The following is a 12,435-nucleotide window of genomic DNA, read 5'->3' on the forward strand; positions in this document are numbered from 1 at the left end:
GTTTATACAGACGTGTGGACTTATAGAATCGGCAGTGATAAGTAATGAAACTGGTTAAACCATGAAGCCGGGCAAGATGTACATTGTACAGTCAGTAGCCTACAGCAAGTTTGTGCTGAAATGAAATACCATAATCAAGATTTATTTCACAGTACCGGTAGTCGATTTGATAATTTGCTTGTAGTTGTAAGTTAGACGTTGTAGTGTAAAATCAAGTGCAATTCGTAATGTTGGTTAATAATTTGTAATCACATTTGACTAATATTTAAGAAACTTGATGGTTTGCTCGCTAGCAAACTTTTTATTGATAGAGATTCTCAACATCCAGCCGTAAACTGTTCAACGGCTTAAGACATAAGTTTTTACATGACTTTGATTAGGCTAATTGCCTCTTGGTAAGCTAAGCCTAACTAATCAGCTCAGTAGGCTAGTCAGTGTCAAAACTGAATAAAACTACTTTTACAACATTAAAAATTTTGACTTCCTAAACAATGGCGCTCTTGTCAATTGTCTTGCGCGGTATAAGAAGCCTATAACCCAGACAGCAAAATCCGTCATTTTACATTGATTCAATGTAAAAACGACAGGTTTTGTGTTTCGAGTGCTGACGCCAGGAAGATCGCTCCTCAACAATGGCAGATTTTGCTGTCTGGGAGGCACCGGACAAATTTCATATGATCTCATTTTCTCTAGCCTACCCCTCTCAACTCGCGGACAGATAGAACATTATGCTTACATTGATTGTGCGTTTGCAGACGCTGAATAAATATAAAGAGAAGCAATGTATTGTATCATGTAGGCTATAACTGCTAGATCAAGTAACGCTGGTTCGACTTTGGGAACGTTCAAATATTACGTAACGCCTTCGAGGGGGAGGGGGGGGGGGTATGCAAAGCGTTACGTTAGCGTCACGTCGGGGGGGAGGGGTTCAAGCAAAACGTTACGTAACGCTTTCGAGTACGGAATGGTAGTTTTTTGTGCTGAATTCGTAGTGAAAAAGCGTTACATGGGGGAGGGGGGGATTGAAAAAAGCGTTACGTTGGCGATACATGGGGGAGGGGGGTCAAAAATTCGGAAAAAAGCGTTACGTAATATTTGAACGTTCTCTTTCCGGATGTGCGCTTTAGGACTCTATAAGTATGTATTAAGCTCTCCAAGAAGCTTTCTCAGCAAAAGAAAGCGACTTCCTCAATAAGTCAATATTACTCTAGCTGTGGTCGTCAGACCACTCGGCATGGGACAATTCAATAAGTACTTTTCAGCTACTGCCAGTGCCAAGTCAGCAACTGAGATTTACGTGCTCACGTTGGACTTGTTCGTCGAAGTTCATCGCTTATCAAACTCATTTTGCTGACTTGTGAAATTCTAAGTTTCGGCTTGCTCAGTTTCATCATTTACCAACTTCAGCCACATACTCAAATGTTGTTAGCTCAGTTGTCACTTGCTCAGTTCACAACTGCTGACTTGCAGGAGATTCCTCTAACTAAAGCCTATAGTGATTAATAAAATTGTAATTTGAACGCCTTTTGACAACCCCAGGAATTGTGAGCTTGAACGGTGAAAGCCTAGGTGTATTTAAAACCATTCATTTATAAGCACAGCCTGCTGTAGGCCTGCAAAAATATCTGTTTGCACCTTAGGCCTATCTGTGTGTTGGGAAACCATACCAATGCTATTTTGATGGCCATCTTTTCTTGGAGCAGACTCAAATGCTTTCTCAGATGTATCGTCCACTCATACCAGTCACGAACATTTGTCATTATCACATTTCTGTTGTGTCTTTACTCGTTGACTCTTCCTTTTCACCTGCAATCCTCCGGTGAGTTTTGGATCCTAGTTTAAACGTAAGTTTCAAACTTAAAATTTCAGGAAACCAACTTACGTTCGTTACGTTATGTTCCCATAGCTACAATTTTCTCATGGTTGGTGTGTGTGTATTAACCACCACATTGTGATTGTACCCTTATTTAATATGCTTTTTTTTCTTGTGTTTTCACTAGGCTTGGCCTATAATTTGCATTGGTAATATCTTCTATAAAATACTGCAGGGGTGGAAGCTGACTTGGTGACCTCGCAAGGTTTTATATGACGTACCGTACTTGTGTATTATCGTAATAATTTGAGAAAAAATAAACCAGTGATTGATTTCAGGCTATATTTTTTTTTAACCATGACTTGACTATAGACAACGAAACAATGTTATAGCTTCGAATCACATTATGTTTCCTGTGAACAGAAAGACTTCATTGGGACTCCAATGCTCTGGGTAAAATACGACTTTTTGCTAAAATGTATTCAAATGGAAATGAAATCGACAATAATACAAGTAAGTAGAATTTCGTTTGGTTCTCCGTATGTAACTTGGTTTGGTTTTGGTTTTGAATCTTTATCCTCAGACTGACAAAGCCTTGATAGGTTATTCCTGGTAGTTTCACATACTTGTGTAGGGGCTCTTGACACAGGGCCGGTTACCGAGACTAGCAGAGTGAATTTTTTCCGATTGTTAAAATGTTGTTGTCGGAGAATTATTCCATTGACTAGGTGCCGCTGAATGGAGGGTAGTCCTGAAATGCGTTGCTCAAGCGCACACCCCGAGAGCCGAACCAGCGTCGCATGATCTTGAGCCGGCCAGTTTGTTCCTCAGCAACGCACTTGCAAGTTGCAAGAAGCTAATCTCCATGCTAAGGTGGAAACCACAAATTCCCGGGTTTATTCAGCGCAGACCAATGCGCGTTGGAGAAAGGCTGTGTTCCATTTCTGCACCACTAAAATCATGTCCGCTTAGTAAGACAGTTTAATCATTGGAGCACATTTGAAACAAAAATATTTCTTGACTGCTCATTAGAGTAACGTAGAGAGTTTGTATTGATCAGATACCCAGTTGCTGGGCTCATTTGCAATCAAGTCAAGTATTTTTCTGTTTTTTTGTTGTTGTTTTTTTTTGTATTTTTGGCAAAGCTCAGTGTGTTCGATTCTGTTAAACGTTACTATGTAGAGTAGACCATTTTGTTGGCTCTGAACATGCAGACACGTCAGACACCACATCATTTATTTGAGTTGTCTACAATAGGTGTAGGCTAACTTACGCATTGTGGCGCTAGATCGATAGACTTGCTGATAAAGTAGAGGAGGGGTAGGCTGCAGGATTTGCTCTCTTGAAGAGTTAGAGATACACAGAGATACATTGATAGTGGTGAAGGTTTTTAACTCACGTAGTATGAAAAGTTGCAGTTGCAGTGTTGGTTTTACTGAGCTTCAGTTGTTGTTTTTGGAGGTAATCTTTTGCTACAAGACTACTCCTCACGCCTTGGTTAAACGTCAAACTTTCTATAGCCTACGCCAAAGCATTTAGCTAAATTTTTCAAGAGGAAAGGGTGCGGCACCATGTTCCTCCTAAAAGGGCTAAAAAAATCTAGTGCAATCACAACACACTCTGTAGTCTAAATTACAGTCAACAGTGCTTTTTGCGAAAGATTTCTTGAACTTTAGCCTATGTCTTGCCAATCTGACATTAATTTTTTGTTTAGTGCATTACCTAAAGAAGCTCAATGTGAGAATAAAAGATTTGCAAGATGAAATGGAAAATATAGAAAATGGAGGAAAAAACTTAAACAAAAACATCGGACAGTTAGATAGTTCAGGCAAGTCCATTTTTTCGATATTAATTATAAAACTAGTTGGTTTGCTTCAGAAAAAATTAAACTTTTCATCGTATTTTTAGAACCATCGATAAATAAATCTTCTGCTTGTGGGGTCACATCTTTTGAAGGTTATTCGTCTTGCTCATCGAGATTGCAGGTGGGTAGGTAGGCAATAGGCCTACCGTACGTTGTTGAAACATTCATATAGCTTACTCATTGTAGTAATCAGTTTGAAATTCCAGCTGGCCAAATCCATCGTTTTTCATTAAGTTATGCAGACGCTAGCTGACAGCTGACAGATTGCTGAACCGATTAGCATGAAAACAAACGTAGTTAAATTATGTTCTGTTTCCGACCCTTGGTGATCCACAAAGATGTGAGGTAGGCTATCTTTGCAATAACTCAAACTGCTCTTCTAACAACCAGTAGTTTTTAAACTTTACGTAACAATTTCTCCGCAGTTTTTGAAAGAGTCCTGGCAGTCCGATGTTTGCTATGCAGAATGGGGAATAAATGGCACCGAGTGCTCAATGCTAGAATATCTGAGTACAGTTGAACAATGGTGTCCTGTCAGCCCAAAGAAGTCAAACCAGATTCAAGTCAGTGCTTTTCTGAGTTAAAGACAAGAGTATGAGTAGATTAACTAGGGTAGCCTACTGCATTTTTCAGGATTGGATACTAAAACAAACTTGCCATAGCAAGATGTGGAATTTTAAATTTAGTTTGAGATTGAATTTTTATCCTCGGACTGACAAAGCCTTGATAGGTTATTCTTGGTAGTTTTGCATACTTGTAGAGGCTTTTAACGCAGGGCTGGTTACCGAGATTGGCAGAGTGAAGTTTCCGATTATTCAAATGATGTTTCCGGGAAATTATTCCATCCACAATAGTTGCCGCTGAATGGACCATTAAGAGCTGAACCAGCATCGTGTGATCTTGAGTCGAGCTTGTAACCGCTGAGCTAATGGGGCGAACAATCACTGAGATAACAGGGCGAACATATACAGTATATTACATCGTACCAAAACAATAAATATTCTACTTAGTTTGAAATTTCTTGACAAAACCTTACATTAAATTATTACTTTTTAATAAAGATTAGTTCTGCAAGCATACCAGAAAAATTGATTGTGCGAGAAAATTTCTCCGCCTTGTACGAGATGATTGGGGAAGCTATTGATTTCAAATGGATTTTAACAAGAATTAAAAGAATGAAAAAGACGTGGCTTGACTCGGCACGACAAATAGCCAGAAAATCTGATTTTCAAAAGTTTGAAAAGAAAAAAGTAAGACCTTAAAATATCCGTCATTACTGCAGTGGGTTGTTTCCAACAAATGAGCTTAAAAATGTTTTAATTCGAATCGAGTTATTTTTTTTCACTTGCTTCTTGTTTTTGATTAGATTCTTATATATCCCGGTTTATTGTCCATGGATTGGGGTGTTGGAGAAAAAGCTCACACTGGAGGTCCTCTTGGTGAATTGGTTCAATGGGCTGATCTTATTGCTGCTCTATACATTCTTGGACATGAAGTGACAGTAACGAATTCTAAACATGACCTAAAAAGGTTAGGCCTAATTTGAAACTAAAAATTGTGACATTTGTATCCTATCAGTCTATACAAGTAGCCGAGATTACAATGATCTGCACAATTTTTTTCAGATAAACTTTGACAATTAATTTAAGCTAATTTGGGCGTGCTAAATCCAAGTTCCAGCTCATGTTTCCATCAGGTCGAAGTCTTGAGTTATAACAACGGTAACTGGTAATTGTTATTTTTGGTTGACGTTGTGCATTTTACGTTGCGTGCACATAGCGTACACACTGTGGTATATTTAGAAATTTGTGCCATATAGGTTAAAATAACTGATATATGCCCAGTTGCCCACAACTACAACTTTGATACCATTTTGTGTTTGACCCGAAATTAATAATAAAAAAGGAGTGGCAAGTTAAAATGGAATCTAAAAGAAATAACTGGCAATCTCTTTGCCAGTGTTTTGCAATAATTCACAAAATTTAGGCCTAATACAAAAGCATTGTTGGTTAGATTATTAAGTTATTTTTGCCTCCATGAAAGAAACCTTTGCCCACGGCACTCCACATATAGGTCGTAAATGTAACACCAATTACTGCACATAACTTTTGGCAAAAAACTAATTTTTGTTATCATGTTCTAAAAATCTGATGTGGAAGTATCGCAGAAAAAAATTAATTTAATATTAAGGTTCTTTTTTAAAGTTACTCCTGCCGTCTACCCGCGCTTTTTTTAATTTCTTCACTTTGACATTCAGAGCTCTAAGTGGGCATCACGTGGTTTAGCATTCAAAAATTACATAAAATCGATCTTTGAAGAATTAAAGTCCAAAAAAATGAAAAAGGTTTTTTGTTTTGTTTACATGTCCTGTTGTTAGGCTAATTAAATTAAAAAACGTTGAATGATAATAATATTTTATTTCTCTCTGACGTTCATTATTTGATGCTCAAAAGTCATAATGATTGATAGCCTATAGGCCTGTATATATATTTTTAAATGAAAATTGAAAAAAAAAACAATACAGTACCGTAGGTCATGAATAACTGTATATGAACTTTAAAGTGAAAGGATTGATTTCTTTTCTAGCGTCTAAGTATTACCGTCTACGTATAGTCTATTGTCTACCTCATTTACTTTATAAATCGGAAATCAACAGCCTATACACTACAGCTTATCGTTAAAAAGTTTATTTATTTGCTCATTTTGTTTTATTAATTTATCTTTTTTTTGCAGAAAATTTGAAGATTATTTTTACACAGTGAATAATATTAGTTGTCCACTGCGCAAGCATCTTTTTGACTTAATCTATATCGATATAACTGGATTGGAAATGTTGAAAAAAGTATCCAACAGTTACTTTAGTAAGTTATTCTATATACGTATCCGACGTGCGTACCGACGTACACCTGACCCACGCTGCAGCCGACGGCAATGTCTGTTTCCGGTTGTCTACTCCACTTATGACTTAAATTTGGTACATTACTCGAAATCGATCACTGGGTAGAGGCAATTATCGTAAAGTTTCTTGCCCAGAGAAACAGCAAGTGCGGGTGGCTGGAGTCGAACACACAGGCTCTCGACTGCGAGCCCAACGCGCTAACCACTCGGCCACTGCTGTCGACTTGCGAGTTTACTGTTTCATTACCTGTGAGACCTTTATGATGTGAAATTCGTGTAAGGTTATTGCTGTACAATATCTATCACAATTACAATAGATGTTGCACTGTTCTTTCTTTGTTTGTTTTCAATGATACACATCTCAATGAGTTCCATTTGTTGAAACTTTGCATATTTGAAGTCAAGTCCAAGCGGTTACGTTAGCTTAAACTTATGAAAAGCAGGTTTTCTGCCACCTAGTGGCTAGAATCTTTAAAACTAGCAGCAAAAATGAACTCACCACCCTTGAAAATGGGGGGTTAGACAGCAGTTTTGCTTCAATTGGATGAACATTTAAGGAGATAATTGTTGTTATGTTTTGGCCACTAGAGGCAGTATTGCGCTAAGGAAGAGTACAAAACTGCCCATATTTCTGCTTCCCATTGGCCAATTCAGATTTTTTTTTTAAGTTATTCAGAATGAAAAGGGGTATGTTTCCAAAGTAAATATGCAGTTGCATCTTGTAAGTAGCTCCATCTAGTGGCGATAATGTGAAGAAAATGCGTTAGTCCTCTTAGAAAATGGCCGGGTGGGGGGGTTAAACTTTGTCCAATCAAAATGAAACTTTTCAAAAGTTGTTTTCTAAGATAACCTCACAAGCAAAAAAAAGTTCAGGCTTTTTGCTAAAGGTCGGGGGGCAAATGGTGCACCCTAACGGATATAGCGATATTGACAGGTATCATCTCGGAAAATGCTTAATATAACAAAAACGGTCAGGCTAGTGCAAGAGGTTTAGTTTTGAAATCTACACAAAATTTCAGTCTAGAAACACGTGTCAAACCTTACTGACCCAGACAGTCAAATAAATCGACCTGGCTCCCGGTCTATATTGTCTGCATGCAGCTTGCACTATCAAAAACGTTCAGATGTCTGCGGTCAGATAAACCAATCCAAACAAAATTACAAAAGCTACGCAAAAAAAAAGCAGCATAGGCTATGTTTTCACATTTAATATATTTATTTATACTTAGACCTCAAATAATTGATTATTATTAGTCTGGTTGATTGTCTGCAATAAACCACTACATGACCAAAATCGGCTACCGAGTCCAGATTTTTTAACATCGTTATTCTAAACTTTTTAAACATCTAAAATTGGGTCAAAGAAAGCAAATAACTCTTTGGAATTCACAAAACAAAATTGTGAACAAAGTTGAATCTTTTTTTTTGTCATAGCCTACGTCAACATAAAGTATACACGAAAGTTGACTTATTTATTATGACCAACTCAGAAAACTTTTTAAATTTTGAAATCGCAACAATGACCAAACTGTTGAAAATTTAAATCGGCTTTTCTTAAACACATATCATATTAACAGTGGCTTAATGTTAGAAATTCTCACTCATTACTTTGTAGGCTACAGTACGAATTGTAACAAAATTCCTCTATCTTGTAAGTAAACTCCAATATTAAAGTGATCTTGGTCTTATTATTCTTCAAAATCAAGGTCACACGTTCAAGATCAAGATTACCAAAATAAAAGTGATCTTCAAGATAAATCATGCCCATCTCTGCACTCCGCAATCGACGGCATGTCTTTAAGTGTCTTGCCAAAAACACAGCCACTTGCTCTTGAGCAGTGTTGAGGCGACACCCTATTGAACGTTGAACCACGGCTCTAACTACTCGGCTATGCAGCCGGCATACCACCGTAAGCTGGTTTAAAACCAGCAAATGATGTAAAAACTATTTTTGAAAGACTCATAGTTTTGCTGGAACAAGCAATTTAAAAAATAATGTAAACGGAAGCATCCTCATTCTCTTTACGAGGAGAATTTGGCTTATATTGATTGTGTCTTTTAGCCTTGAATGAAGTTTTTTGGAAAACGTGTAGACGTAAGACTTGTAAATTCAATTTTCATCGTGAAATTTTCACTCGCAATTGTTACAACGTCCTTCTTTTTTTTTTTATCAGATTTGAACTCGTTCTTTCACAGATCTATTTTCTTCCTCTCTTTCTCTTGATTATAGGTGAATTGTTCGTAAACAGTTGTTCGTAAAATTAATTCTTCGTAAAACAATTCTTCGTAAATCATTTCTTCTTATACATCAATTGTTCGTATGGTGAATTGTTCGTAAACAGGTGATAGGTCAATTGTTTGTGAGCAATTTTTCAGTTGTTACTCAGGGGCGCCGGAAGCGGGAGGCAGGGTGAGCATTATGGAGGGACAGGGGGCAACGGTGCCCTTTTAAAGTTATGTAAGCTAATGCACATTTTGCAATATAACAATTTCTGCTATTCGCTTTTAGCCTAATTATAATACAGGCCAACAAAAAATTTTTAGCACAAATAAAGGTGAGAGTCATTTTAAAGTATTTCAAGACCCCTGATTCCGAAACTGCACTTAGTTTTTTCGAATTGGCTCTAGTTTTCGAGATATTCGACAATGAAAATATTTTTGAAATCGTTAATCAAAAGCTTTCAATCAAAAGCTCAAAATAATATTCACAGCACAAGTTTTGCAACACAATAGGTCACATCATTATAACATAGCATGCTGTCCTTCTTTGTATACCGGACACTTGTATTATTACTCGATAGTGAGCTGATAGATGAGCATTATCGCTATATCTTATCTTAGAAGTTTTACAAAAGTTGGCTTTTCAGCAACAAAAGTGCCCTTTTTCATAATCCTGCCCGCCCCCCAGTCAAAAATTGTTTCGACGCCCCTGTTGTTACTCGTGCAAGACATTTCCTTTGAAAATGCTCAAATTTCCAATAAGTAGTTTCTTGCCCTTGTGCGTTAAGTGCACTATAATCTTTGTAATAAAGCTGGCCACCATACAAAAGTTTTGGCTTTCCTTTTTCGCTGCCATTCTGAATCAGGGACTCTACAGTCTACACTCTGTCTGCTCGTCTACAGCACGTCACATCTAGCACATCTCTAGCATATACGCTACCCTAATTAATTGTTCGTAAAGAATTGTAACTGTTTTACGAACAATTAGTATTACGGTCAATTGTACGCACGAAGAAATGCTTTACGAAGAATTGTGTCACGAAAAATTAACTTTACGAAGAATTGTTTACGAACAATTGTTTTACGAACAACTGTTTACGAAAAAACGTCGGACATCCTTTCTCTTGCAGTATTTTTGGTGTGTAAGCTAATCAATCATTTTTTCACTCGCATGATTTATGAGTCTTTATGACGTGCCATGGCCACCTGGATGTGCTAATCTAAGTTACTACCACTTTTGGGTTTTGATCAGGGCCGGATTAAGGGTGTATGGGCCCCTGGGCTGAGCTGAAAGTGGGGGCCCTTATCAAGTGACATTTTTCGCTAAAAATGAATGGTGGAGTGGGGCTACGATACGGGCCCAGTTGCATGTATCTGTGGCACCGAGCCCCAAACAGCGGACCAGTGGCGTAGCCAGAAAAATTTTTAGGGGAAGCCAAATATTTGATGAATTGAAGAGAACAACAAAGTGTTTGATTTAAAGCCATCGCCACTTGATGTGCAGTGGTGTATCCTGGTGGGTTGAAGCAATAAAAGTGGTAGGGGGATTAGAGCGTGCCGAAGGCACGCGTATTCTAGGGGGGTCCGGGGGCATGCTCCCCCGGAAAAATTTTGAAAAATTACACTCAAATAATGGATTATAGCGCTTTCTGAAAACACTTTTAGAGTAATATTTGTATGAAATTTGTTAGCAGATAAACAGCTATTAACTTATTACAGATAACTCTTACACACAAACGGGCAAAAACTGCGGCTAAAATTAGAGAACACTAAAAACTCAGCTACACAAAAACTCAATAACTACACAAAAACCCAACAGAGTAAGCCATTCTGAAATTGCTTCCATAAATTAGTTCAAAGAAACGTAAATCGCGTAAATTTTGCGCGATTTACGATTTGCAAAATTTATTGGTGTCTTTCTAAAACAAGTCCTTGGGGGTGTTAATAGCCAGATGTCTTGGAAAACGATATAAATTTCTACAAACTTTATTAAATTTTCAACAAAGGGCTCAACTTTGGAATCCAAACTTGGAAAATTTGGGGGGAGGGGCATGGCCCCTTTCGCCCTCCCTGGCTACGCCTATGCAGCGGATCACCTTCTTGTTTGCCCTCGGCTTGCAACACGGTGCAGTAGGTGGGACCTGTCAGTGTATAACTCCGTTGCGGAAGAATGTGTCAATCTGTGGTGTATCAACGAACTTTATAAGACTCGATAGAAGAAGAACTGCATCATATCTAACTGACCATCTTGTATCAGATAATGTCTTCAAAACAGGCAAACCATCTAGGAATTTTCGATGGACTTGCCAACGATGAGTAGACGAGACGAGCCATGAATAAAGGCTTTGCAACAATTCAAAAAGCTCAGCGGCAGAACGGCATGTTTCTACAAGACATTTAGGCTGGCGATTAAATTAAGTGAATGTGCTGTGCAAGGGACATAATGAGCTACACTACATTTCTCGCGCAGAAGAGCTTGAAGACCGTTATACCTGCCACTCATATTGGCAGCATTATCATAACTTTGACCCGTAATCCGTACCATTTTCGGATATGAAAGTATCAAATAAATATGTTTTTTGTTAACAAAACGAAGAAAAATTGAATAACTGGGGCTGGGCAGGGGTGCTGCAGCACCGCAGCACATTTGGGTGAGCCACCCTTGCTTGTTTGAGATACGAATTAAAGCAGTAATCTCTAGCTGTGCAACTAAAAAATTAGTAGATTTTTTTCTTGAGGTGGGGGCCCCCAAAAGTGGGGGCCCTGGGCTTCAGCCCAGTCCGCCCCCCCCCCCCTTAATCCGGCACTGGTTTTGATTGTCTTGAATGTAAGCTGAACGGCGTCAAACCACGAAAAAACTAGGCTTACCTAATGTCCAATGATAAGTATTTGGACCTAAAAATGAGTATTTAATTGATGAATAATTTCTCTGTCTCCTGATAGCTCACACTCCAGACAACACTTTTCTTGGGTTTGTGACTGATGTAATATCTAACGACTCGTCAAACCCTGCTGAAAAACAACACATGGCTCTCGTTTATGGAAAACAGGGGGAGTTTTGGAAGGTACAGTAAGTTATTAGTAAAATGCTATTTTAAGTATTAGGCATTGTCATGTGATGTGGGTAATTCCTTTGCCAAGTTTAGTTCACTCTTCTGCATTTCGTATTTCGCTTAATGTGTAATAATTCAGTTATTCAGATGCTTAATAAGAGCTAACATGTTGTTTAGCTGAAAACGCTTAGAATTTTTAATTCAATTTCGTAGATTATGTTAAATGACGTATCGTTACTTGGTTTTATCTGCTTATGATTAAAAAAATTACCTCTTTACCAAAATTGTAAAACAGTGTTCTTTAAAATGTGCTCTGTGGAACCCTATTGTTCCGAAAAACATGTTGTGGGATTACGTGAGTTTTAAATATTTTGAATATAGCCCAATTGTAAAATCTGTGCATTAGTCTACATACTGTAAAATGTGGCAGTAAAGGCCAATCTGCCAGAGTTTTAAAAAAGTGTGTGAGGAAATAGATTCTGATGATGTCACCCTTCTGTTACGCACAGAGGTGCGTTGGCTATTTTGTGTCAACATTTTGGCTCGTGTGTCCAAATTAACCCTTTGCTTTTCAACGTTTTTTTGGA

The 12,435-nt window shown here is 37.9% G+C and overlaps 1 protein-coding gene across 1 annotated transcript in view; it reads left to right on the forward strand.

Moving 5' to 3' along the window:
* Window positions 1–2,289: 2,289 nt before the first annotated feature.
* Window positions 2,290–12,435, forward strand: part of LOC145779026 (alpha-1,6-mannosylglycoprotein 6-beta-N-acetylglucosaminyltransferase A-like) — a 39,319-nt gene continuing 29,173 nt past the window's right edge. Inside the window, exons 1-7 of the mRNA XM_082590608.1 lie at window positions 2,290–2,326; window positions 3,722–3,798; window positions 4,103–4,240; window positions 4,739–4,927; window positions 5,044–5,207; window positions 6,411–6,538; window positions 11,739–11,860. Of these exons, the coding sequence (XP_082446734.1) occupies window positions 2,290–2,326; window positions 3,722–3,798; window positions 4,103–4,240; window positions 4,739–4,927; window positions 5,044–5,207; window positions 6,411–6,538; window positions 11,739–11,860 (855 nt within the window). The remainder of the gene's footprint in view (window positions 2,327–3,721; window positions 3,799–4,102; window positions 4,241–4,738; window positions 4,928–5,043; window positions 5,208–6,410; window positions 6,539–11,738; window positions 11,861–12,435) is intronic.

Source organism: Aplidium turbinatum, chromosome 10, assembly GCF_918807975.1.
Source record: "Aplidium turbinatum chromosome 10, kaAplTurb1.1, whole genome shotgun sequence".
Taxonomy (NCBI): domain Eukaryota; kingdom Metazoa; phylum Chordata; class Ascidiacea; order Aplousobranchia; family Polyclinidae; genus Aplidium; species Aplidium turbinatum.